General features: G+C 38.9%; 2 protein-coding genes across 2 annotated transcripts; both read left to right on the forward strand.

Annotated features, from left to right (window-relative positions):
- The first annotated feature begins 5,550 nt into the window (after positions 1-5,550).
- On the forward strand, positions 5,551-7,582 carry LOC149070971 (uncharacterized). The gene has a single exon (XM_089248304.1). It carries the CDS (start codon positions 5,685-5,687, stop codon positions 6,759-6,761), a length of 1,077 nt encoding a protein of 358 aa, XP_089104430.1. The 5' UTR covers positions 5,551-5,684; the 3' UTR covers positions 6,762-7,582.
- Positions 7,583-15,843: 8,261 nt separating this feature from the next.
- Positions 15,844-17,398, forward strand: LOC149070972 (uncharacterized). The gene has a single exon (XM_089248305.1). It carries the CDS (start codon positions 15,973-15,975, stop codon positions 17,047-17,049), a length of 1,077 nt encoding a protein of 358 aa, XP_089104431.1. The 5' UTR covers positions 15,844-15,972; the 3' UTR covers positions 17,050-17,398.
- The last annotated feature ends 6,574 nt before the right edge of the window (positions 17,399-23,972 follow it).

Raw genomic sequence — 23,972 nt, forward strand, 5'->3', positions numbered from 1 at the left:
TCCTATACATAGTTCCCAATTATTATGCTAGAATATAAAATCGTTCTTATTTTTGGCGTGATCTGAGTTATTTTTACATCACACCTCTGAACTAATCAATTCACCCAGTTTCGCTTCCGAACCTCGTTCGTCTCTTTCGTATTTTTATAATTTCATTGACTCATCGACTTATATTCAGATCCAGCGCGATTTCCTCACTGTCGTTTTCTCTCGCTCTACCCCATGTCGAACCAGTGAGGACTTCATGCTGAAGAACAGGTTATTATGGTGTTATTATTATTGAATAAAGTGGGCACACGCTCTCAGCTCTTTTTTTTTTTCCATGTCCTCGTTTCCTTTGGAGTGCCACTTTTGCTGGTTTTGTTCCTCGGGGGGCCACGAAACACATACACACACACTCTTTCTTTCTCTCTGAAAACAATTTTCAAGATGTTGTTGAAACGAAATGAGGAGGAAACGTGTGTACTTTCTCTTCGAGACAAAAAAGCCTTTACCTTTGTTCTTTACATATTCCATTTTTCTCTCGGATATTTTCCCAAATGACGTCGGTTTCGTAATTCAGGCTTCGACATAGAAAGCGATTGCGAAGTAAGAGGACCAGAATATGCGCGATGGTTAATGGTGGATTTTTTTGTTTTTGGAATAATAATAGTAATAAAAATTTGCAATCAACCATTGTTTCGTTGGACATCGTTGGACATTCATAAACTTTGAATGGGTAAATAGTGTTGGATTGTCACTTGCATGTCGCTCATTAAATATGCATTCCTTGTCAGTTGCCACTGTGTCATGAAAGTCAGTTGTTCTTTTCCCCCGTCCATGTAGTAGATGCCATTTATGATGATTTACGGAAAATTAACGCCAAAAAGTCATAGAAACATTACTACAGTGGAACTTAGTTAACGAGCTTAATTCGTTCCACTAACGTGTTGGTTGTCCGAATAGCTCGTTATTCGAGTCAAACTTCCTTATAGGAAATTATGGAAACTCGGATAATTCGTTCCACAATTATTCATTCACATAAAAATTACGAATAAAAGCGGCATTCAATCAATAATTAAACACAATAATAATAATATATAATACAAAAAATATACATAATATAAATAACGGCATAAATAACCATACAATACGAAAATGTTTACAAATTAACTTGGTCCTCCTGGCTCTCGTCGAGGAGTATCGTTTAGACCAGCGGTTCTCAACCTTTTTTCGCCCATGGCCCCTTTCTTTCAACCATTTCTCATTCCTGTAGCCCCTTGCGACCATGATCAATTTCCTAACGCCCCCCCCCCCCACCTCGTTTTCTCGTTAAAAGACAATTGTTCAAATATTGTTTGAAGTATAGATATGTGTGTTTGAATTTAATTTATTTTTAATTTATGAAAATAACGAAAAAGCAAAATAAACAATACAATACAGTAAAAAAAAATATTATAAATTATTTTGAATCAAATGTAAACATTGTGCTTGAAGACGGCATAATGTCATCAAGTTACTATACAGGATGAAGTTTGAATTATTTACAAATTAGTTTTTCTTTGGTAAATTTTAATATAGGTGAATCAAAATTTAAAACTAATCAGAAATTATAAAAAAATCAGATTTCAAATAAGAAAATTATTGGTTTATTGATTATAGTTTCGATACAGTGAGATTTACATTCATCGTGAAAATCTGTCTCGTTGACTGACAAGCGTGAATGACGTGTGTCTTTTTGGTTCATAATGTGACCTCTCTCCCACAGGCGAACGAAGCAACGCGTGAGTTAGCTTAAACACAACACAATATTTCACATAACAGACACTACTATATGCAGGGCAGTCTTAAGAGTATCATTGGCGCCCCCCGGGCCGAGTGATATTGCTGAGGCCCTACCTGCAAATTCTTGAAAATTTCAACCAAGTCTCATTTTTGTGAGGCCTCTTTTCTCTTGAGGTCCCCGGGCCGTGTCCTGGTAGGCCCATGCCTTAAGACGGCACTGACTATATAATGTACAGGGTGCATAGGTAACAAGACGTATGGTATTTTACTGGCAAACCACGTTCACCCTACAGGAATACTTTCAATTAGAAAAATTATTCAAATAACGTGTATAGTACTTAAATATGCCATTCATGTTGCAAGGGGTTGAATAGTGATTCAAATAAAAATGTTAACTTTTTATACGGACACCGTGTGCTCAAAAACCCAATTACAAAGTTGTTTCCTCGTCCCTTCTGACGCCAACAAAATCGTTTTATCCGCATTTAACGTTGTTTTTTGGTTGGTTGTCTTCAAATAAATGTTACTGTCAAAATCACTGTCAATAAATGACTTTAAGAGAAGAAACGTAGTAGTTAATACGTTATCAGCAACGACGTTTCATCTTTAGGTCATAAAAATCAGAGCCTTTCTTATGAGAAATTGGTTACACACACGCAAAAAAATCATTGTGCTTGTTTTCGTGAAACTTAAAATTTTTAATACTTCAAGTGCTAAAATTTCATCTTTCAACTACTCAGATCCTTATGCTCGGCATTGAAATATCCTGCCAACCAATCAAAAATCAATCAAATCTTTATGTTAATGTTACTTAAATAGAGGAAAAATTGCGAAAAAAATATTCTATGCATTTTGTTTGAAATAAAATTTTTTTGTCATTCTTTTAATAAATTTCTTCATGGGCCCCCCCTTATCAGCAGCCATGGCTCCCCTTTTGCAATATTTTCCCCCATGGCCCCCGTGGAATATCCTGGGACCCCCGGTTGAGAACCACTGGTTTAGAACCTAATTCAATGACACTTGCTTCTGCCTTCTTTTTTGGATTTCTGGGAAATGGGAAATTGCAATGTTCGTTGGACAGATTCATTGCTCGCACACTGCTACAGCTTTATTTAGGTAGCTTTTATCTACAGAGTTTTGCACAGATAAACACATTTTACACATCTGTATAATCTCATTTTAAAGCAGGGACCTGTTTTTTTTTCAGTTTTTGCCCTTTTTGCACTAGTTTGTTATTGTCCTAGCAATGATTCGCAAGTATGTGTGAGAGCTGCGTAGTCGACCCTACCGCAATTACTTAAATGAAACATTTGAAGAGGCTCTTAGTGTGATAAGATACAAACAGATGCTCACCATTTTTGATCATATTGGCGAGGCGTATGTAAGAGCCATGAAGAAAGCTGGCAAATTTACTCATGGCCTGTGACCCAGCTGACGGAATTTGATATTCGAGGTGCCGAATCATAATGAAAATCAAGAAACCTTGACCAATTGGCAGGAACAACAAGTTTGTAGTGGATTCGAAGAAATGAATGTTATATTTATAGTGTGTTGTTTTTTTAAGAAGAGCTTTATATTTTCGAGTTTTAAATCTTCTTTATTTAAAATCTAATGTTTCAGCGAATTAAAATTTTCCAAAAAAAAAAAGATAAAATAAATGCTTTCTTTACTTAAAAGTCAGTAAACTGTTTTTTTTTAGGTTTCATGGATTATTTTATTTAAAAATTCAAAAATTACCTAATTTTGGGTAGAAATAATTTTTCCAATAGGTTCCAAGTAAAGTTAACAACCGGAATTCAATAAAAATGGGTGTGACAGGCGAGAAAAGTCTATATGATACGCGAAAAAAATTCACTCTCTCTCTCTGTCCTTGTCATCATAACTTTTTTAAAACCAGAAATCGAAAGCTGAGATGTGTGGCTACCTTCAGTAAGATCCCCAGCAGCCTAGGCAAAGCATAAAGGAAGAAGATATCAAGGAAAAACCTTAAAAAAAAGCACAAAGTCACCCCAGTCTACGGTACTTAGGATTTTAATTGATGGTTATTTTTTTTTATTGAATTTTAACTTTAACACATGCAACGTTTTCAAAAATCACCAAAACTTACCCATATTTCGCGGCATACATTTTTTAAAAATAATTTTCATAAAAAATCCTTGTGTTAAAGTATGTAACACGTAGGCAGTTAAAATTGTTATATCTCAGAAGGAAACGAATCGATAGATGTATGTGAAAACGTCGTATGAGACATATAAATGTCGTATGTGAAAAAGACGTGGACCCTGTACATCGTATTGATGAACAGGAACCGTCATATGGTGTGTTTAAGGGTATTTACGGCAAATAATTAAAAAAATTACGTGCAAAACGCGGATGCGGAGCCCGCATTCAAGTTTTGATACATGCGGACGCCATCTGGACCAGCGTGAACACTTCCAAGTTGCGGGTGCATTCCGCATCGTCTGAAAGCATAGGCGGAAATGGAGTTGGAAGTCTGGGGGGGGGACACGATGATGATGATGTCAATTCATATATACGTATGCACATTAGATCTGTCGACTCCATTTGTACATTTAACATTGTACATAACGTCGTATAATTGAGAGACGTATTAGTGGGGTTCCACTGTATCATAAACTTCTTGCCAATAAGTTCTGTGAGAAGTTCCCCTTTACCGCAAAGCTGTAATCATCATTGTTTGTGGGGTGCTCAATTAATGTGGGGTGATTGTTACCAGGGTAAAAATGATGATATGTAAATCCAAACAAATAAAAAATATATTCTACAAGTTAACCATCAGTGAAATGAACGGTGGCACTTTTGAAGGGAAAAAAGACTCTTAAAGGCCGTATTCACCAACATGGTTTACATTGTAGTCACTTTTGTAGTCATTTTTGGATAAAAGATCAACATAGATTGGTTAAAAACCTGAATTTAACCAATCCGTGTCGATCTCTTATCAAAAAATTGTGACTATAGTTTAAACCATAGTTTCCCAACCTTTTCTGTCCCATCGCCCCCTTCTTCAGAAATTTTTTCTCCCATCGCCCCCCAACGTCTTCTAACAAATACGATCCTATGCTATACCGCCCCTCTGGAACTTTTCATCGCCCCCAAGGGTGCGTTAACGCCCACGTTGGGAATCACTGGTTTAAACCATGTTGGTGAATACTGCCCTAAGTGGAATATTGATTAATTAACGATTGATTTGATTATTGAATGATTGATTTATACCAGCGGAAATTTGGTTCTTATAATAAGCGGTGCCATCTGTACAATGCTATCCAAGGACATGGGAGGGCATTTCTTCGATAAACGTCAAAATCATTTAACCGCGTCCTTTGTTTTTGTCCAAACGCAATAAGGCATTTATCAAAAAAAATTGAATTGTTGGGTCCGTGTGTACAGTGTATGCATTCATGTGGTGATGATCAGACATTACCTATAACCATTTCCGTTGACTCTCCTTAAATGGATCCAGACTTATTTCACTGGGATACTATCACACTATAGTGTGCCACAAGAGTCTTTTCTCAGGCCTCTGCTTTTCCTTCTATTTCTGATTACGCATTTATTCCTAGTGTTTTTGCCAGGAAGTGAATCGAGTCTGTCTAATTAGACGTGGATTTGTTCACTTTCTTCTAATTTTCCTTTGTTTTTGTCCTCCCCCCTAAAAAATGGTACACGTTCGTTAATTATGAGTTGTTGCAACTGCGGGGATCGTCCGACGATAGGCGCTGCGATCGTCACTTTCGCTTTTCATTTTCCCAACTCACCTGACGACCTCGATTCCTTTGCTGGTGTTTTCCTTCCCCGTCGTAACATTTCTCTCTGCAGTTTATTTAATAAGAGGTTACTCAACTCGGCGTTACTTTGCTCTGCTGAGCTTCACTAGGAACGGTCCAGTCTGTCATTCATTCATGGCGTCCAACGATCTTGTGCTCGTTACAGGTGCTTCCGGATTCATAGCCCTGCACATCGTCCAGCTGCTGCAAAAAGAAGGGCACCGCGTTCGCGGAACCGTACGCAGCTTGAAAAACGAATCGAAGATCAAGCCCATCAAGTCCCTGTGTCCGGGGGCCAAACACCCCATCGAGCTTGTGGAAGCAGACCTGAATTGCGACGATGGCTGGGACGATGCTGTCAAGGGATGCACCTACGTAATGCACGTGGCTTCACCCTTCCCGAACACGGTTCCAAAAGACGAGAACGATCTGATACGTCCAGCCGTGGACGGTACGCTGCGTGTTCTCAAGGCATGCACTAGAACGAGCACCGTGAAGCGAGTAGTGCTCACCAGCTCGATCAGCGCGGTCCATGGCGAAACGGCTTCCGTGGAAGGTCGCGTCTACACCGAGGATGACTGGACAGACGTCACCGACAAAGGACTGGAACCGTATCCCAAGAGCAAGACGTTGGCTGAGAAAGCCGCCTGGGATTACATGCGCAGCCTGAAGGACAGTGCCATGGAGCTTGTGGTGATCAACCCAGGCCTGGTCATGGGCCCGATCATAAGCGGGATCGTGTGCACGAGTGTTGAGCTGATCAAGAGGATGATGGACGGAAGCATGCCGCTGATTCCGAGGATGCACCTGTGCATATGCGACGTCAAGGACGTCGCCAGGGCCCATGTCAATGCTCTAACGGCTCCAGATGCGGCCAACCGGAGGCACTTGGTCGTTTCGGGGCACCTGTGGCTCCAGGACATCGCACACATCCTGAGAGAGGCATTCGCACCTCAGGGGTACTTCATCCCGACCTGGCCTGCCCCGAATTTCCTGCTGTGGTTCTACAGCTTCGTCGATAGCTCGACCGGACTGATCCTGAACCGTATCGGTAGAACGTACACCTTTTCGAACCGCCGTATGAAGGAAGTGCTGGGCGTGACGCCCCGCGAGGTGCGCGACACCCTCGTCAATACCGTGGACGGACTCGTCGAGTCCGGGGCCGTCAAGAAGACCAAGAAATTCAGGTCTGGAGGCCAAAGGAAGAAGTAAGTGAACAGTGGACGTATCGAAACACGTGCGAATGCGATAAGTCCCGTGCGAGGAAAAGTTTTTCGACATCATCGAGTAGAACCTTTCAAACGTCGGGGAGACAATTTAGTTCCAGCTTAACATGATAATTCATGTTGGTGTTCCGTAGATGCATTATTTTATAACGAGATATAACCAGACTTCATCCATACCGTGAATATTATTATAGCGAAATAACACGTTTCGCGCCGTGCATATACAGTATGTTATGTTTGGACTACACACAGACAAGTATTACATATAATTATATTACCTCATATGTTTCGTATGAACTTTATTTACTAACAATATGCCAAGCTAGAAACCCAAGTAGCACAAAGATGTAGATCTATATCGTAAAATTTCAGTTTCCAATACAGATCTATATCGGGCCACGATATCGTTCTGGCTAAAAAAGGCATAGTCGGAGATAAATAGATCTATATCGCGAATGTGATATATTCAAATAATTCAAATTTTGGACGATAGATGGCGCCCTTTGGGAAGAAATTTAAAAAAAAAAAAAAGTGTAATTATTTAGAGGTGGGTGGGTTTGAACCCATATAACCTGAACTCTTCCCATCTCCAACCCTGTATCTTACCAACCCACCACTACAGCACTGGTTACTGGATGTTATTATAACATTAATTTACAAGTAAATTTACAAGTAACATTAATTTTTTTTACTTGTATTTTCAATCAAATTTATTCATTTTCATGTATACACAAAAGTTACAAAATAGAAATTGTGAGACATATTTATCATTTTGAGGCAGATAATTGAAAAATTATATATAACACAAGAAACAAATTAATGTATTGTGTAGTATATTAATTATTTAAAATTATTAACATACATTAAAACATACACAGTAAGGATTCAATTATAACTGACGAAATGATTTTGATATATCAACATAATTAATCCTATTAAAATCAAAATTTCATATGAAAAATTATTCATTCAAACGTTTTTAATTTCAATTCAAACAAAAAATTGTACGCTCGACTTTAAATTTTCTCCGAATTTTTATTTGAAGGCAATATTTTTATTTAAAGGCACACAATATGTTGATATATCAGCATATTGTGTATCTGATATATATCTTTGTGTCAGGTTCACGATATAGATGTATGTCATGTTCAGGATATAGAGCTATGTCTTCTTTGATAGATCTATATCAGGTCTATATCAAGAATCTGATATAGATCTTTGTCAGGTGCACGATATAGATCTATGTTTTTCAAACTATATTAAAATAATTTATTGTCCCAAGTTGCTGTCCTTCAAAGTAGAGATTATTCATATAGAATCAAATACATATTCGACTGAAAAATTAAAGACTTGATCAATTAACATCATAAATAATTTGCACCATATAAGACGAGATCGTTCTATATCATAGTTATGACATCTGATATTCCTCTGACATTTCGATATATAACAATATCGTCCAAATATTGTACTATATCGTTGTGCTATTGGGGAAATGGTCTTGAATTTAAAAAAAAAACCAGACGTGATAGATTACACGTATTATCAAAATCACATGTATGATTTCTTGGAATGTGCGCAAGAAGAACACTGACTTGGAGCATATATGTTACGGTAAATGTGATACATCGGTTATTATGCATAATCGGCAATAGTTTCGGGAAGTTTGATAAATTCATTAGTTTTATCGGTGATCATAATATACACAAGTGTCGTTGGTAAATTTGATTAAATGCTAAAAAAAATTACCACTTTTACCTGTGATTATACATAATACCCACGCCTACTAGGAAAATTTTATAACTGCTTGAAATTTATTCATTTTACCGGTGATTATGCATAACACCCTTGTGGAATTGGTGAATTTGATGAATATGGAAAAATTCCCAAATGAGTCTAGTACAGTGATTACCAAACTTTCTTCCTTCCCGCACCCCCAAAGCAATGCGACTTACCTTCTCGCACCCACTTGGATAATACGGATACGTTTTTAATGTGTTAGAAAATTCAGGGGTTTTTTTCCCGTAATTGGTTACATTAACTTTAATTAACTGTAATAATTAATTTGTATAAATTCTTTTACTTATTGTTTAATGTCTTTTCAGGTATGATTAATATTTAACTTTGACTGCATTTTTTTTTATAGTTAATTAAAAAACGAAACTAAAAAAACACTATTTTTTAACATTTTTCTAAGATTTAGAAAAAAAGATTCACTGAAATAGTTCGTGTTTTATTGATTCCAGCTGCAACAACTATAAACTAATGTTTCTTTGTCACTTGACTGAATTATTTTTTGACGTTTTCCCTGTCATGTGTGTTCACGACGGTATCCAAATATAAGCACAACAGGTATCAATGTAAACAAAGCATGAAATAGTTTTAAGTAAATAATGGGTTTTTTTTCTCAATCGAAATGGAATGTAAGTACGATCGCTAAAAACCGAAAAAGAAACTTTTACAACCCAAAATTCGTATGACATATTTCTGCGAGCAGAAGTCAGAAGATGAGGCGTCAAAATATTGGTATGATTCATATTTTTTTTAGAAATTGAAAAATTCAGTTTTTATCATAATTATCCTGAATAATCAGTCAACACATTGTAATTTTTTTTCCATCTGGCACCCCCAAAAGATGCTCTCCCGCACCCCCGGTTGGGAGCCACTGGTCCAGTATATTTAATAAATACTGTTGGACCCCGATACAACGAACTCCTATTTAATGAATTTGATGATTTAACGATTGAAATCATGATATCACGATTAAAAATTCGTTAAATCGAAGAGGTTGGGAAATGGGAGTTCGTTATATCAGGGTACGATCAGAAAATTTGTTAAATAGGAGTTCATTACATCGCGGCACAACCGTAGAATATTTAAATAGGAGTTCGTTATATCGAGGTCCGATTTCGAAATTCGTTAAACAGGAATTAATTATAGGAATTATTTCGGAGATGTTCGGAAAAATTCGTTAAATCAGAGTTCAGACTCACAAGTACAGTCATTTGAATAAATTCTTATATTGTTTTTCAAAAATCTTGGTTATATTTACAGAATACATACAGAATTCTGACCTTGCACAAAAACCTCTCTAATTCTCATTCTCCAAGGTTGTTAGCTATGGTATTGGTTTGTTTGAATAATAACTGTGGGGTCTTTCAAATGAATGTTGCTGATACGTTGTTTGAAAGCATTCACCTCTGCTGACTTATTATACTGCCTAAGCAACAACTTTTATCTTACGTCACATGCATTTTCAGTCTTCTTTTTGTGATTTTACTGAATCATTTGAGATTGTCATATTTACCAATACAAAATGGCGATTATGCGTAATGTGATGAATTTAGTACGATTCATCATGTCAACCAACGACGCTTGGGTATTGTGCATAATCGCCGATAAAAGCGATAACTTTATAGAATTTATCAAATTTACCAAATGGTCGGTGATTATGAATAATAACCGGATTTATCACATTTACCATAACCTAATTCAAAACGCATTTGTACAGACGATCTAAAGAATTGCTTTATAATTAAGGAATGTCAAATAAAAAGATACAAAATAAACAAAACATAAAAAAACACTATGCAATACTTAGGAACTTAATTCTGTTTATTTTTCGAATTTGAATCACAATAACAACGAGGCTTGAAATCGCAAGCACGGGTTCATAAAAAGCAGAGATATTGTAGTAATATAGATATTGTATTGTATTGTAAATATAGATATTGTAGGATTCCCCTATTTTATTCGGACATAACTTCTCGTCATCCTGTATTGTTGCTGTTTGATATTATCTTCTGTCCCCTGTTGTTTGTTTGATAAATATTAGGTGGCCCAATTTAATATATGACCTCAAAAACCAGCCGATCAGAGCGTTTGAATATCACACTGAATGTAATAATGAAATACAAGGTAATTAAAAATGAATGGTAGGTACGAAAAGGAAACATTCCCGTGACTGCTGAAATTAATTAATTTTCCACACATCAACACAATGAAGAACGTTAACTCTCCAAGTTTCATTTGGCAACACGGAAAAGCTGGCATATTCTAAATGCTTATTAGAAATGCTGCTAGCTTTTGCCACACTATAGAGTTCCTTGAAATACCAGATTGATCAGGCGTTGAGTTGACGAAATAACCTAGCTGTTGCCTGTTATTGTTGTTTTGCATATTATAGCACACCGTGTGCTTTTTATTACACTTGTGCTTTTAATGAACAGTGCTTATAATGAACATTTAGTAGACGGTTGCTTTTTCAGTGTTGCCTTTAATAGAAATAAATTAATAAAGCAGTCAGGGAATGTTGCCTTTTCTTACTGTTAATTTTGCATTACCCTGTGTATTGATTTTATATTGTCATGACATAGCTAGAACTAGTGAAACAGTAAATTCGCCTCTTGCCAACACCATTGTAAATAAATTTAGCAAAGGAAAAAGGGTATTTCCAGCACCTCACCCTTTTTAAAATCAAATAGGTTCAATATTGTAAATTCTAATCGAGAGAATTTACTCAATAAGATTAGAAAAAATAGGCAAAATTTAGATTGGTCTATAATTTAGAAAAGTATTTTAACGCCAACTTTTATGGAAACAGTAGGTAATAGTACTAGTTTTTGGTTACTTGGGGAATACAGCATGTCAAAATTAGGAATTTATGAATTTTGTAAGGAATTATGAACATTATTAAGAGCAAACTGTCTTTTTAATTACCGTACTTACTCGCATATAGGACGAAGTATGATTTTAGAGATCAAAATAAAGCATATAGTTATATATAAACTAGGCAATTACATAGTTATATTAATTCAACTCCTTTTTTTGTTCATTCACAGAAAAAACAAGATATTTTCGCGCGTGACGACGTAAATGCATGGTGACGTATTACAAGAGATTCTTGAATAAATTCTGGAGGTGCTCCGAATGGTGCTACAAAATACTGCGTCCCCGGATCTGACGCCAATGTCGGGATCCCGGTGTCTGAATAAAAAATGGGGGGTTGAGGTACTGAAAACTTTCACAAATTCTGAAAATTATGTCTTTCATAAATTCTGAACTTTCATTAGTTCTGGAACTATTTCTCTCATTAGGTTTCGATTGTTTTTTTTATTCATCAATTATCGATTATTTTGGTCCCTGATTCTGACCATAATTTTTTCATCAATATTGAATTTTCAATGATTTATACATAGAGTTTGACATTTTCAACCGGTCAAAATTATCATTAGCTCTGAAGTTGTTTCTTAAATTAATTCTCTTCCCCCCCCCCCCCATTTTTTTTAACTTAGGTTTTTGAAGCAGTGAATAAAAACCTCGTCGTGTCCTATACGCGAGTGAACACAGAAATATTAATTTCATCGCAATCAAATGAAGTGCTTTTAGAGACAGAATTTATGGTACGCTCGACGCCGCTTATTAGAATCGAAGCTAATTTTATCATTCAGGCATTGTTACTATTTTTTGCACAGAACGGAACGAAACAATATAATATCATAGCATAGGGAAAAATTCGTCCGACTTCGGACATTGTTATCAATTTTTTCTCCCGTCGAAAGCTATTTTTGCTCATTCTGAAGATAAGGTTTAACCAAATTTATTTATTTTTTCCTGTAAGTTATCGTTGTCTGGCTGCAAGACTGTGTATGAGGCTGGAAGGCGATCTTTCCCGCCTCCCTTGTTGACAAATATTTAAGTGCTTAATGTCGCAATCAGTCCGTAGTATTCGCTGTGATTCATGTACGTGTGGAGCTGTATTTGCGTACATTCCCATAATGAAGGCAAATCTATGACGGAAAAGGCCCTTTCCTTCAGTTCTTGATTAGTTTGTTTCAGTTGACCAGATTCAAAACTACGATTTTTTTTAATGTTTACAATTTCAAAGATCCCTTGAGAAAGTTTCTCGGGAAAAGAAATTTGACTCTGGTCAACTGAAAGAAACTGATCAAACGTTTTTCCCCCCGTCTTATTTTGCCTTCAATATAGGAAGGCCATTGCAAAAGCAGGATGCCCCCCTTCCCCCACCCACGTATATGGATCGTATCGAACACTATAGACTTGCTACGACATCAAGTACGGAAATGTTTGTCAACAAGGAAGGGTTAGGAAAACACCTTCAAGCTTCTCACATAGTCTTCCAGGCTGATTACGATGATTAACAGGGAAAAAATGAGATTGGTTAAACCTTCAGAATGTGCAAAAAAAAATAACTTTCGGCGGAAAAAAATTTGATGGCATTATCCGAAGTCCCGACAACTATAAACGGATTTTTTCCCATGTTGATCCCATTCCGTTCCTTGCAAAAGTGATAACAATACCCGAATGATTACATTATCCGCAACTCTAATAAGCGGCGTCGAGTGTGTTTATCATTTGATTGTTCCTATCAGAAACCACGAGTCGCGATGTGATTACATCAAGCGGCGTGGACTGTATTATGAGCCTCGAGAACCGGGGCCGTAACTTGTGGAGGACAGATGCCTCGGAAGTTAGATTAGGAAAGATGATGAATAGAGCCAACACCACCTATAGAACAAGGCCTCCGCACGAAGCTCGTGACGTCACTGAAGAAGGCCATTTCACCTATTGCCATTGGATAATGCAGGCCGACGCATGCGATATCTTTACGTTTTTGTTGCAGTATATCCAATGGTGGCAATAGGAGAAATGGCCTTCATTGACGTCACAAGCTTCGTGCGGAGGCCTTGGTAGAGACCGGGTTATATACGCATTTGCATATTTTGGCATTTTTGAGCATTAATGCATCCAAATGCATAAAATAAAAGAATTTTCAGAATAAGCGTATTTTTTTATGTGGGATTTAGTGAATTAATATGGATGTTTTTAGCATTGTATTTTTTCAAATATCAACCGTTTCATCGTAAAGCCGGGGTTACACGAGTAACGAACCCCGGTTTTGTTAAAGTTTGATAACAAATCTTTTACAAAACAAAACTTGAAGAAAAAACACAACCCCCAATAAGCCTATTGTTTGCATGTAAGCCATTAGCTCGAATGTAACAGACACGCTTATTAATTGTATTTTTCAAGTTTTATAAAAGAGCTATTATAAAATTTTTATAGTTTTAACGCTATTTCTAGAGGTTTGTTAAAAGTGTTAAGTTGCTTTTTTTTTTCAGAAATAGTGTCGAAATTCTTTTTTTACTGGTACAGCGAAACCTCAATATAACGGTACTATGTAGACCAAGAGCAAATATCATTGTACGGGGATTATCGTTTTATCGAGAGGCAAGGTTTGACATTAAAATGCAGACAAGAGTTTAAAAAATATCGTTGTAGAGAGATTTATGTTGTATCGAGTATAGTTACAGCGAGTGCTCGCTGTATTTCGTTACTGAGAAGCTACAACAAACCAGAAATTGAAAATGCCTAAATAAAAAATATGTAGCAATTATTTGCATATGCAGTAGGCCCTAACTTCGTAATCGTGCATGCACCTTGTAAACATTCCTCTACGGAATTTCTAAGGAATTGGCACATGCCGGAATGTGTATGTTCTCAATGTATATGCGCACATGGCCCTAACGTATTTACATTGTCGAGTTGCGCTTGTTTCGGGTTCGTGCTGCTATCTGTCTTCCATTTTCTGAAGTAAAGATAGAAATTCTTGAATTTTCATGTTATGTCAGTATCGTGTTATAAGTAGTCCTATACTCATGGTCCCCACATCCTGAAGCGTGGTCCTAGGCTGGGATCTTCATGGGCCCCTTTATGATGAATTTATAGCGTGAAAAACAAAAAAATGATGGAAATCATCTCGGGCCCCAAGGCTGGAGCCTTGTCAGCACACCCCTTGCGGGGGCCATGTCTGTACTGTATATATGTTTCTGCCAAAGCCCGAAGGGTAGCCAATTCGCCACGGGGCCGGCCACTTCGTGAATCGGCCAAGAATTTTGGCCAAAGTCCGAATCACAGAAATAATTCGGACTTTGGCCGGAGATTCCTGGCCAATGCTCAATAAAAAAGGCTCGTAAGACGGTTGTGTAAGAGCCAAATTCATTTTTTTAAATCGCCAACGTGTGATACATGTCTATGTATAGCATTGGATTAGCTCCATGTGTGAGGAGGGAAAAAAAAGTGAAATTTGGGAGAAGAACTGTAAAAATTATTATATAAACATACAGTTTTTTCTGCCTAATTTTGGAGTGAAAAAAATTATTACCGCATCATGACTACGGTCTGATGGGTTGCCATAACTAAAGTGGGCATAATTATCACGAAAAAAAACGCCATAATTGTTATCGGACTTTGGCGAGGTATCGACGGCCACTTCGCGAACTGGCCAGGTCAATATTCAACGAAATTGGCCAATTTCGGGCTTTGGCAGTAACATATACTGTATATATTTGTGGGTGTATTTTTGTAAATGAATACGCACTGAGAAATAGAAAATATGCATTTGATAAAGTGTTTTTTTTCTGCATGGTTATATTTTAATGTATATTTACTTTTTTTAATGCATATTTTGGAATTTTCAGCTTTTGCAAAATTTTTTAATGCATATTTTGGCATTTTCAAACGCATATTTGCATATTTTGCCAATTTTTTTTTGTGCGCATAGTCCGGGCTCTAATGATGAGTTTACTGTTTTTTCCGTTGCAAATTGCCGAAAAAGCAAATTTCCGTTTGTAGTTGTGGCCCTCTGTCGAGATCACATTTACTTCAAAAGGCAAAGGAATTAATTCGTGGTTGGCGAAAGGTAATTTTTTTTTACATCGTCATATTATTCAGTGTAGGAAAAAAAAGAATTTTCACGCCCCTTCCCGGCTGAAGCCCTGCCAGCGTCAGGCATGGAAGGGGGAGGGGAGGGACATCCTAGCTGAACAAAAATGGATGGAAAGTACCGTTGAGATCAAGGAAGTAGGTTTCTCCCTGCCAGAGCAGATAAAACGAAGCCACAGCGATTGTGTACGTTTTATTTTTCAAACGTAGTCGGTTATAATTTCAATTATTACAACTAAGAAGGTCGTCCGACAGACGGCGCTGCGATCGCCACTTTCATTATATCCCCCCCCCCCCCCAACCTTTTTTTCCTTAAATCGTGTCATTGATTTTTGTTTTATCTCTGCATGTTTTTTTCCCCGTCGTTCTTTTTTTCAGTTATTATGCAATTGTCGGAAACCTGAGGCTCTTTAGTTGGGATCTCTCTGTCCGTTTGTTATTGCGCAACAGTTATGTCGTCCGACGGAGATCTCGTGCTCGTTACCGGTGCGTCGGGATTCATAGCTCTGCACGTCGTTCAGCTGCTGCAGGAAGAAGGGTATCGCGTACGAGGAACTGTACGAAGCTTGAAGAATGAATCCAAGATCGCACCCATCAAGTCTGTGTGTCCGGGAGCCAGGTACCCCCTGGAACTCGTGGAGGCCGACCTCACCAGCGATGACGGATGGGACGATGCCGTGCGGGGATGCACCTACGTGATGCACGTTGCTTCGCCCTTCCCGAACACCCTCCCGAAAGACGAGAACGAGTTGATACGTCCGGCAGTCGAAGGCACCCTACGTGTCCTCAAAGCCTGCGCCAGGGCTGACACTGTCAAGCGCGTCGTGCTCACGAGCTCGATCGTCTCCGTCCACGGCGGTTCGGCCTCCGAAGAAGGACGTGTCTACACAGAGGATGACTGGACGGACGTCACCGACAAAGAACTGGAACCTTACGCCAAGAGCAAGACGCTGGCAGAAAAAGCCGCCTGGGATTACATGGGTGGCCTGGAGAACAACACCATGGAACTCGCTGTCATCAACCCGGGCCTGGTCATTGGTCCGATAATAGGCGGCAACGTAGGCACGAGCGTCGGGGTGATCAAAAGGTTGGTGGACGGAAGCATGCCGCTTATACCGAAACTACACCTGTGCATATCCGACGTGAAGGACGTCGCCAGGGCCCACGTCAAAGCCCTGATCGTTCCGGAAGCGGCCAATAACAGACACCTGGTCTTTACGGGCCACTTCTGGCTGCAGGAGATCGCACATATACTGAAGGAGGCTTACGGGTCGCAGGATTATTCCATCCCGACCAGCACGGCCCCGAATTTCCTGGTGTGGTTCAGCAGCATCTTCGACAGCTCGGTGGGACTGATCGTGAACCGGATCGGAAAAACGTACACCTTCTCGAATCGGCGCATGAAGGAGGTGCTGGGCTTGACGCCGCGCGAGATGCGCGACACCCTCGTCGACACCGTCGAGGGACTCGTCGAAACAGGGGCCGTCAAGAAGACCAAGAAATTCCGCTTCTGCAACAAGAAGAAGTAAGTGGACCCGGGATCCGAGTGGTCCCGGACGTCGTTCACACGAATCGAACCGGACCGTTCAGACCGTAAATTCATGTATGATAATTTATGCGTCACGTGATCATTTATGAATACTTGTTGGCGACTTCATGAGTAATTATGATACAGAGTGAGTACGTTTATCGGAATGCTCGTTTCGAATGCACATAAATGTAATTCAAATGGCTCTTTCTAGAAATGCGTGCGCGACCTATTTTGATTTCTGCTGATAAGAATACACAATTACCTCATAGGAGTATACATATATGTATGTATGTATGTACTATTCTGTATTATATAATCATTTAAATTAGATAAATAGTTCCTCATTATATTTCCTCTTCGGCCATTTTTATTGGGCCATTATTGCTTTTCTAGAATGCTTACCCGTCTTTTACATTATCCTGACTCGAGTATCAAATTGAAAATCCAAGACATTTTTTGGCAATTATCAGGACACTATGAGTCGTACAGGGGGTCGTTCAAGTATTACGTAAGCAAATTTTTAGCCATTTTTGACCAAATATGGCCCTGGGGGTTACTTGATGCGGTCTGCCCTCTTCAAACCTAATTTTGTAAAAATGAACCAAGCGACACATTTACAGATCGCTCAAGTGTCCCGTGGTACACTTCCAGAACATTTAAGCGGCCCGTGGCGTATTTTCAGATCACTTAAATGACCCGGGATACGGTTCCAGAACACTTAAGCGATCCGTGACACATTTAGAGATCCCTTGAGTGACATGCGACGTAGTTTTAGAGCACTTAAGTGGCCCCCAGTGCGGTTCTACATCACTCAAATTACCCGCGTCACATTCTCAAATTATTTAAGTGATGCGTGGCACAGTTCCAGAGCACTTTAGCGGCCCGAACACATTTCCAGATCACTTGGATCCGCGAAACATTTAGAGATCACTAAAGTGGCTCTGTAGGGCACTTATCACAATAGGAGTGATGTTACTTCAATTGCCCACAAACTATCGAAAGGTTTTTGGCGCACCGAGTAAGATGCCATTAAAAATATGTCATATTTTCATAAACAGTGGGTGATGACGTAAGCATTATCCAAACCCTCCCCCCTGGCATCCAACAGAGCATAATTATTATCATTATTAGCAGTATAGTCATTGACTATTTCATTTTTGGAACAACGATATTAACATCTTTTACGTACGAGATCCGAAAATTTAGTTCCCGGTACATTTCGGCCTCGGAAATTTCGCCTACCCTGGCCGTGTGAGTGACCAAGTCAGTGATTTTGTGAGTGACTATGAGTGACCATAATAGTGGTGAGTGACTGTATGGTAGAGTGAATGACCATATGAATGATCAAGTGAGTGACTGTGAGTGAGTGACTAAATGAATGTGCGAGTGACAAAATGAATGTGCGAGTGACGAAGCGAATGTGCGAGTGACCGTATGACTGGTCAAGTGAATGGCCGTATGAAAGACCACTAATACGATCATCACTCATTAACTTGACCACTAATATGGTCACTTCCCCGGTGACTCATATGGTCACTTACCACTCACCTGGTCACTAACTTGTCCAACAACTAATCCGGCCACTCACTTGGTAGCTCATGTGGTCACTTAAACACTCACTTGTTCATTCACACGGTCACTCACGAATTCACTTGGTCACTCATATGGTCACCCACTCCGTCACTCTAACGGTCAGGGCAGGGGAAATGTCCAGGGTGAAATGCGAGGTGCGGAATGTCGGAGGTGAAATTTCCGTAAACCTTTACGTACAGGCTTTTGGAAACAAATATGGACGACGTGCAGTTAAACTAGCAACTTCAAAGCACCAATGCGAGCCGATCTTCCCGTTAAAAGGTCTCGCCACAGAGAGCAACAGGCCTACAACAATAAACAGTCATGACACTTCAGTCATACTGAGAAAAATTAGTGGCAGATGGCAGCACTGCACACTTAATAAGTATTACACAGAAACAAACTTCACGTCAGGTTCCCAACACATACGCACACATTCCAACATGTACCAATTCGTTAGAAGTTCCGCTGAGGAATATGGCGTGGTTTAGTAGTAGTAAACTAGCAGAGATAAATCTCAAACTGATATCATTGTTTGCACATGGGTATAGAGGAAATCAGATTAGAGTGATTGATTTTAATGAATTTCGGCATTATTACTTTTATTAATTCTGAATTTTCAATAGTTCTGGAATTATTTCTTCCGTTAATTCTAAATTTTAATCTATTCCGAAATTATTTCTTTTATTATAATTCTGAATTTTCATTGGCACTGAAATTATTTCTCCCAATTATTTTTTTATCCCTCGATTCGAAATTTTTCATTAGTTTCGGAAACGGTTTCGCACCAGTGAGTTTGACGAGCTCCCTCTCGAAAATTTTGGAAATTATCATCAAAAGGCAGTTTGTGAAGTGGATAGACGAGAATAATGTATTGTCGGATAATCAGCATGGGTTCAGGAAGGGGAAGTCATGTGTAACTAACCTCCTTTGCTTCTATGATTACGTGACTAAGGCTTTGGGTAAGAGCAAAAATGTCGACGTTGTTTACCTTGATTTCCAGAAGGCATTCGATCGGGTCCAACATGGCAAACTCTTGAAGCGTTTACACGAGATTGGAATAGGGGGCAACTTGCTGAATTGGATAGAATCGTGGTTAAGAGATAGGTCGCAACGAGTTATGGTGAACGGGGAATTCTCTGGTTGGACAGACGTCACAAGTGGAGTTCCTCAGGGAAGTGTCCTTGGCCCCATACTTTTTTCACTTTTTATCGATAAACTCGATCAGGGTATCGATGGAATTACTAGCAAATTCGCAGATGATGTGAAGCTAATGGGGGTAATCGGGAATGAAAGCGATAGGGAGTTGCTCCAGACCAACTTAAACAAGATTGCAGCATGGGCAAATGAATGGAGCATGACGTTTAGCGTAGATAAGTGCATGGTCGCTCATTTTGGTTCGAACAACCCACGGTTCTCTTACGAGTTGAATGGTGTCACTATCCCGGATGCAACTAGAGTCACCGATTTGGGAATTCTCATTGACGAGCGACTTAAGTTTTCTGAACATTGTTCAGCGGTTGTCAAAAAATCGAATAGAATGCTTGGTCTCATTTTCAAAAAGGTCTCTTCGCGTTCTCCTAAAGTCATTCTTCCGCTTTTTCGAGGCTTAGTTCGTCCTGGACTGGAGTATGCTGTAAGGTTTTGGAGACCATACCTACAGAGGGACATAGACTTGGTTGAAGGGGTGCAGAGAAGAGCTACGCGTGTCCTTATTGGCACACAGGGCTTGAGTTATGAAGAAAGACTTCATTTTTTGAATATGTTTACATTGGATGAACGCAGGTGTCGAGGAGATATGATCGAAGTGTTCAAAATTTTCAATGGGATGGATAGGATGGACCATGAACTTTTAGTACACCGCCAATCGACTGCTTTTACAAGGGGACACCAGTATCGATTGGTGAGGGACAATGCAAGGTTATGGTGTCGCAGGGAATTTTTCTCCAATAGGGTTGTCAATAAATGGAATAGCTTACCCCCGGAGGTAGTAAATTGTAACACAATTGACACGTTTAAAAAGAAATACGATAAACATGTTGGGGGTAAATCGGGAAGCTATCCATTCTTAGAATAAGACAACCATAAGTATTCTTTATGGGCATTGTATAATATTTTATCATGTGTATATATTGTTTGTAATTTGTGTTAATTGCATTTTTAATTGGGTTGCTGTATTTTTGAAACATATAACAACCATATTTTTATGGGCATCTTTTTATCAGCCACCTCGTTGGGCATTTTGCCTGTTGTGGCGTTGTATTTGTATTTGTATTTGTTAGTTTAAAATTATCTCCATCAAATTTTGGTGTTAATTAACACTTAATTGTGTGTTTAATTATTTTTTTTTGAACGGATATTTCTCAGCGCTAACTGGTACATTGATAATGAGTGATTTGAAATTATTATCGTAATACTGCCGAAGTTTCGACATTTAGTACAAGTTTCATGGCTTTCACATGAGCTTAAAAATAAGCCCTTTCAGACTAAACACCCCTCCCCTATGTTTATTGATTTTGTCTCCATTTGCCATCTGCAGAGGGACCAATTTTGGGTTTAGAAGACTACCCTTACACACAGAGTAAGATATTATTCTCTCGACACCATCTGCCCCGACAGATGATGATATTTATGATAGCAGTGGATTCTGAATGAAAAATAAGTGTGTAGGTGAGGAAGAGTAATTATTTTCGACTCTTTCATTTCGCACCCTTAATATACAGTCAAACCTCGTTAATAAGTCACTCTTGGGAGAGCAAAAATATGACTTGATAAGCGGAGTGACTCTTTAAACGGAGTAAGCCATAGCTGTACCAATTTCTGCTTGAGGAAAATTGGAACTTCCAAAAAGTGACCCGATAAGCAGAGTGACGTGTTAACCGGGTGACGCACTAACGAGGTTTGACTGTACTTACATCACGTGGAAATTCAGGTCTTTGTCATTTCCATTTCAAAATATGGAAGACAAATAAGAGCACCATAAAGAATCATAACTCTAACAACATAAATACGCTAGGGCCATATATATACACACACCGTTAGAAAAAGTTTCTTCGCAGACCATCAACATTATACAGTCAAACCTCGTTAATGAGTCACTCTTGGGAGAGCAAAAATATGACTTAGTAAGCAGAGTGACTCGTTAAACAGAGTAAGCCATAGCTGTGCCAATTCCTACCCGAGAACAATTGGGACTTCCAAAAAGTGATGCGGTAAGCGGAGTGACGTGTTAACCGGGTGACGCACTAACGAGGTTTGACTGTATTTAATAGCATGTAGCAAAATTGCGTTTGGAGATTTTTATTAAAATAATAACAGAATAATGAACTGTGTGAATGTGTTCAATCCCCCAATGCTCCATAAATAAAACACTATTTCGGTTCGAACGTGCATTTGATAGAGAATGGTTCAAACTTTTTTTTATCGTATATGAAAATATAGGAAACATTTTAAATTTAGTACTTACGCAACATGAAAGAACATGAATCAGAACATGCAACATGCTTCGCTATATCCGACATTTCCCCCCCCCCCACCCACACACACACATCCTACAACAGGACCCCTGGGCTGGGATCTTTGGTGGGTTTCCAGATCGGGCTCTTTATGGGGATCCTGTGTAGTAAATTTATGGAGTGAAAAAAGAGATAATCGTCTTAGTTCCCGGGGCTGGTGCTCTGTCATCACTCCTCCTCTGAACACTATTCGGTGCTCTGCCATCTCCACCCTTGTAAAGGTCATGACATCGGACATTGCTGTTCAAGAGACTGACTTTGGCAATAAATACTTTAAATTATCGAATGTTGTTATGCAAACGGAAAAAACGCTCTGGGAGACTAAACACTTCCAACAAATTTCCACTATATTTGTCACCAATCGCAATGTGCAGAGGGGCGAATTCTTTGTTAGAAGATTCTACGTACGTACACAAAGTGGGATATGCTGTTTCTATGTAATTGTGAGGAAGGGTAGTATCATAGACTAAAGATATACAAATAAAGATATTAATATTACTCTGTGGGTAGTATACACCCACAGCTAGGGTCTTATCTCGCAATTTGACACCATCTGTCCACGGCCGACTAGACATTGTTTAGTGGGCTATGATCTGTCCCAACAGGTGACTGTTGATTCTGAAAAAAAAGAAAAGAAAATGTGTGTGTGAGGAAGAGTACTCTCTCCACAGGTATTTTTTACTTTTTTAGCGACTTTTTTTCTCAATATATCTCTCCAGGAAATTATTTCCTCTCTGCCAATTGCATATAAACAAAATATATATATATACACGGTCAAATAGCACCCGGCCCCCGGCCTGGCCATCTCTCTTTTACTCTCAGCTGCTCTTAAGATTATTCTATAGTTCTTGCAAGTTCCTGTTTGGTATATACAAAACAATTTGGTGGAGGTACCTTTCTCTTCACTGCAAAGTTAACCTGAAACAAACTATAGTTGATTCCTACAAGTCCTCATAATACGAAGCAAATTGAAAGGAGGGTCTTCTCCTAGTTAAGACCATTAAAACCATTCAACGGACTATTCAAAAATTTAGAGGAGACCTTTTCAATCCAGCAGTGGATTGAAAATATGAATGGATGATGATGATGAATCCCGTATGTTTAGTTTTGCATGTCTTGTCTGTCGGCGCCCACCTGTTCTTCTCGTTCGCTAGTGTCCACCCGTTCCGTTTGTTTGCATAAATCGCGTCCCGTTTCCCCCTCATTTCCACAGTCTGCCACAGCAAACTATACGAGAATACGTCATTTTTCGTTAGCAAATAACAAGACCTTGAACGTTACAAACACGGGAGTTTTTTTTCCAGATATTTTGGACGTTATTACGCGTGCGAACCTTTAGGCAGAACAATCGTTTTATCGTCTTTCCGTCCTTTTTGTATTCGAGGAAGGAGGAAACACGTATTGGATATACGAGATAAATATTTCATCGATAAGGAAACGTACAGGTTTCAGAACAATCGCGTTACCTCAGCAAGCGAACAATGACACATGCTTTTACTTCGCTATCAGAGTCCGCAGACGACCACAACAACATCTCCTCCCTCATGATGTGACATAAACGAATTCTTTGTTTTTCTTTTTCGATTATACATCCTGGTAGTTGAATTATTTTTCTTCGTACTAGTATATTTTAGAAGGTTCTGGGGGGAATAATTTTTTTTTGGGGGGGGGGGGGCACAGATGAATGAGAAAGGGTATTTAAACAACAACACACACAAAAAGGTTATAAAAAAGAGTTCTTCAACCTTTTTGTAGTCGCGAGCACTGCCCCTTGACCCGTCATCAAAAGAAGAGCGCCCTTACGGCAAGTTTGATATGCGAAAGCACGAAATCA

This window comes from Pholcus phalangioides, unplaced genomic scaffold, assembly GCF_987345545.1.
Source record: "Pholcus phalangioides strain wild (caught in Gottingen) unplaced genomic scaffold, Ppha-v1.0 ptg000020l_1, whole genome shotgun sequence".
In the NCBI taxonomy this organism is placed as follows: domain Eukaryota; kingdom Metazoa; phylum Arthropoda; class Arachnida; order Araneae; family Pholcidae; genus Pholcus; species Pholcus phalangioides.

Coding starts and splice junctions, on each gene's coding strand:
- LOC149070971 (XM_089248304.1), top strand. CDS start 5,685: ATGGCGTCCAACGATCTTGTGCTCGTTACAGGTGCTTCCGGATTCATA.
- LOC149070972 (XM_089248305.1), top strand. CDS start 15,973: ATGTCGTCCGACGGAGATCTCGTGCTCGTTACCGGTGCGTCGGGATTC.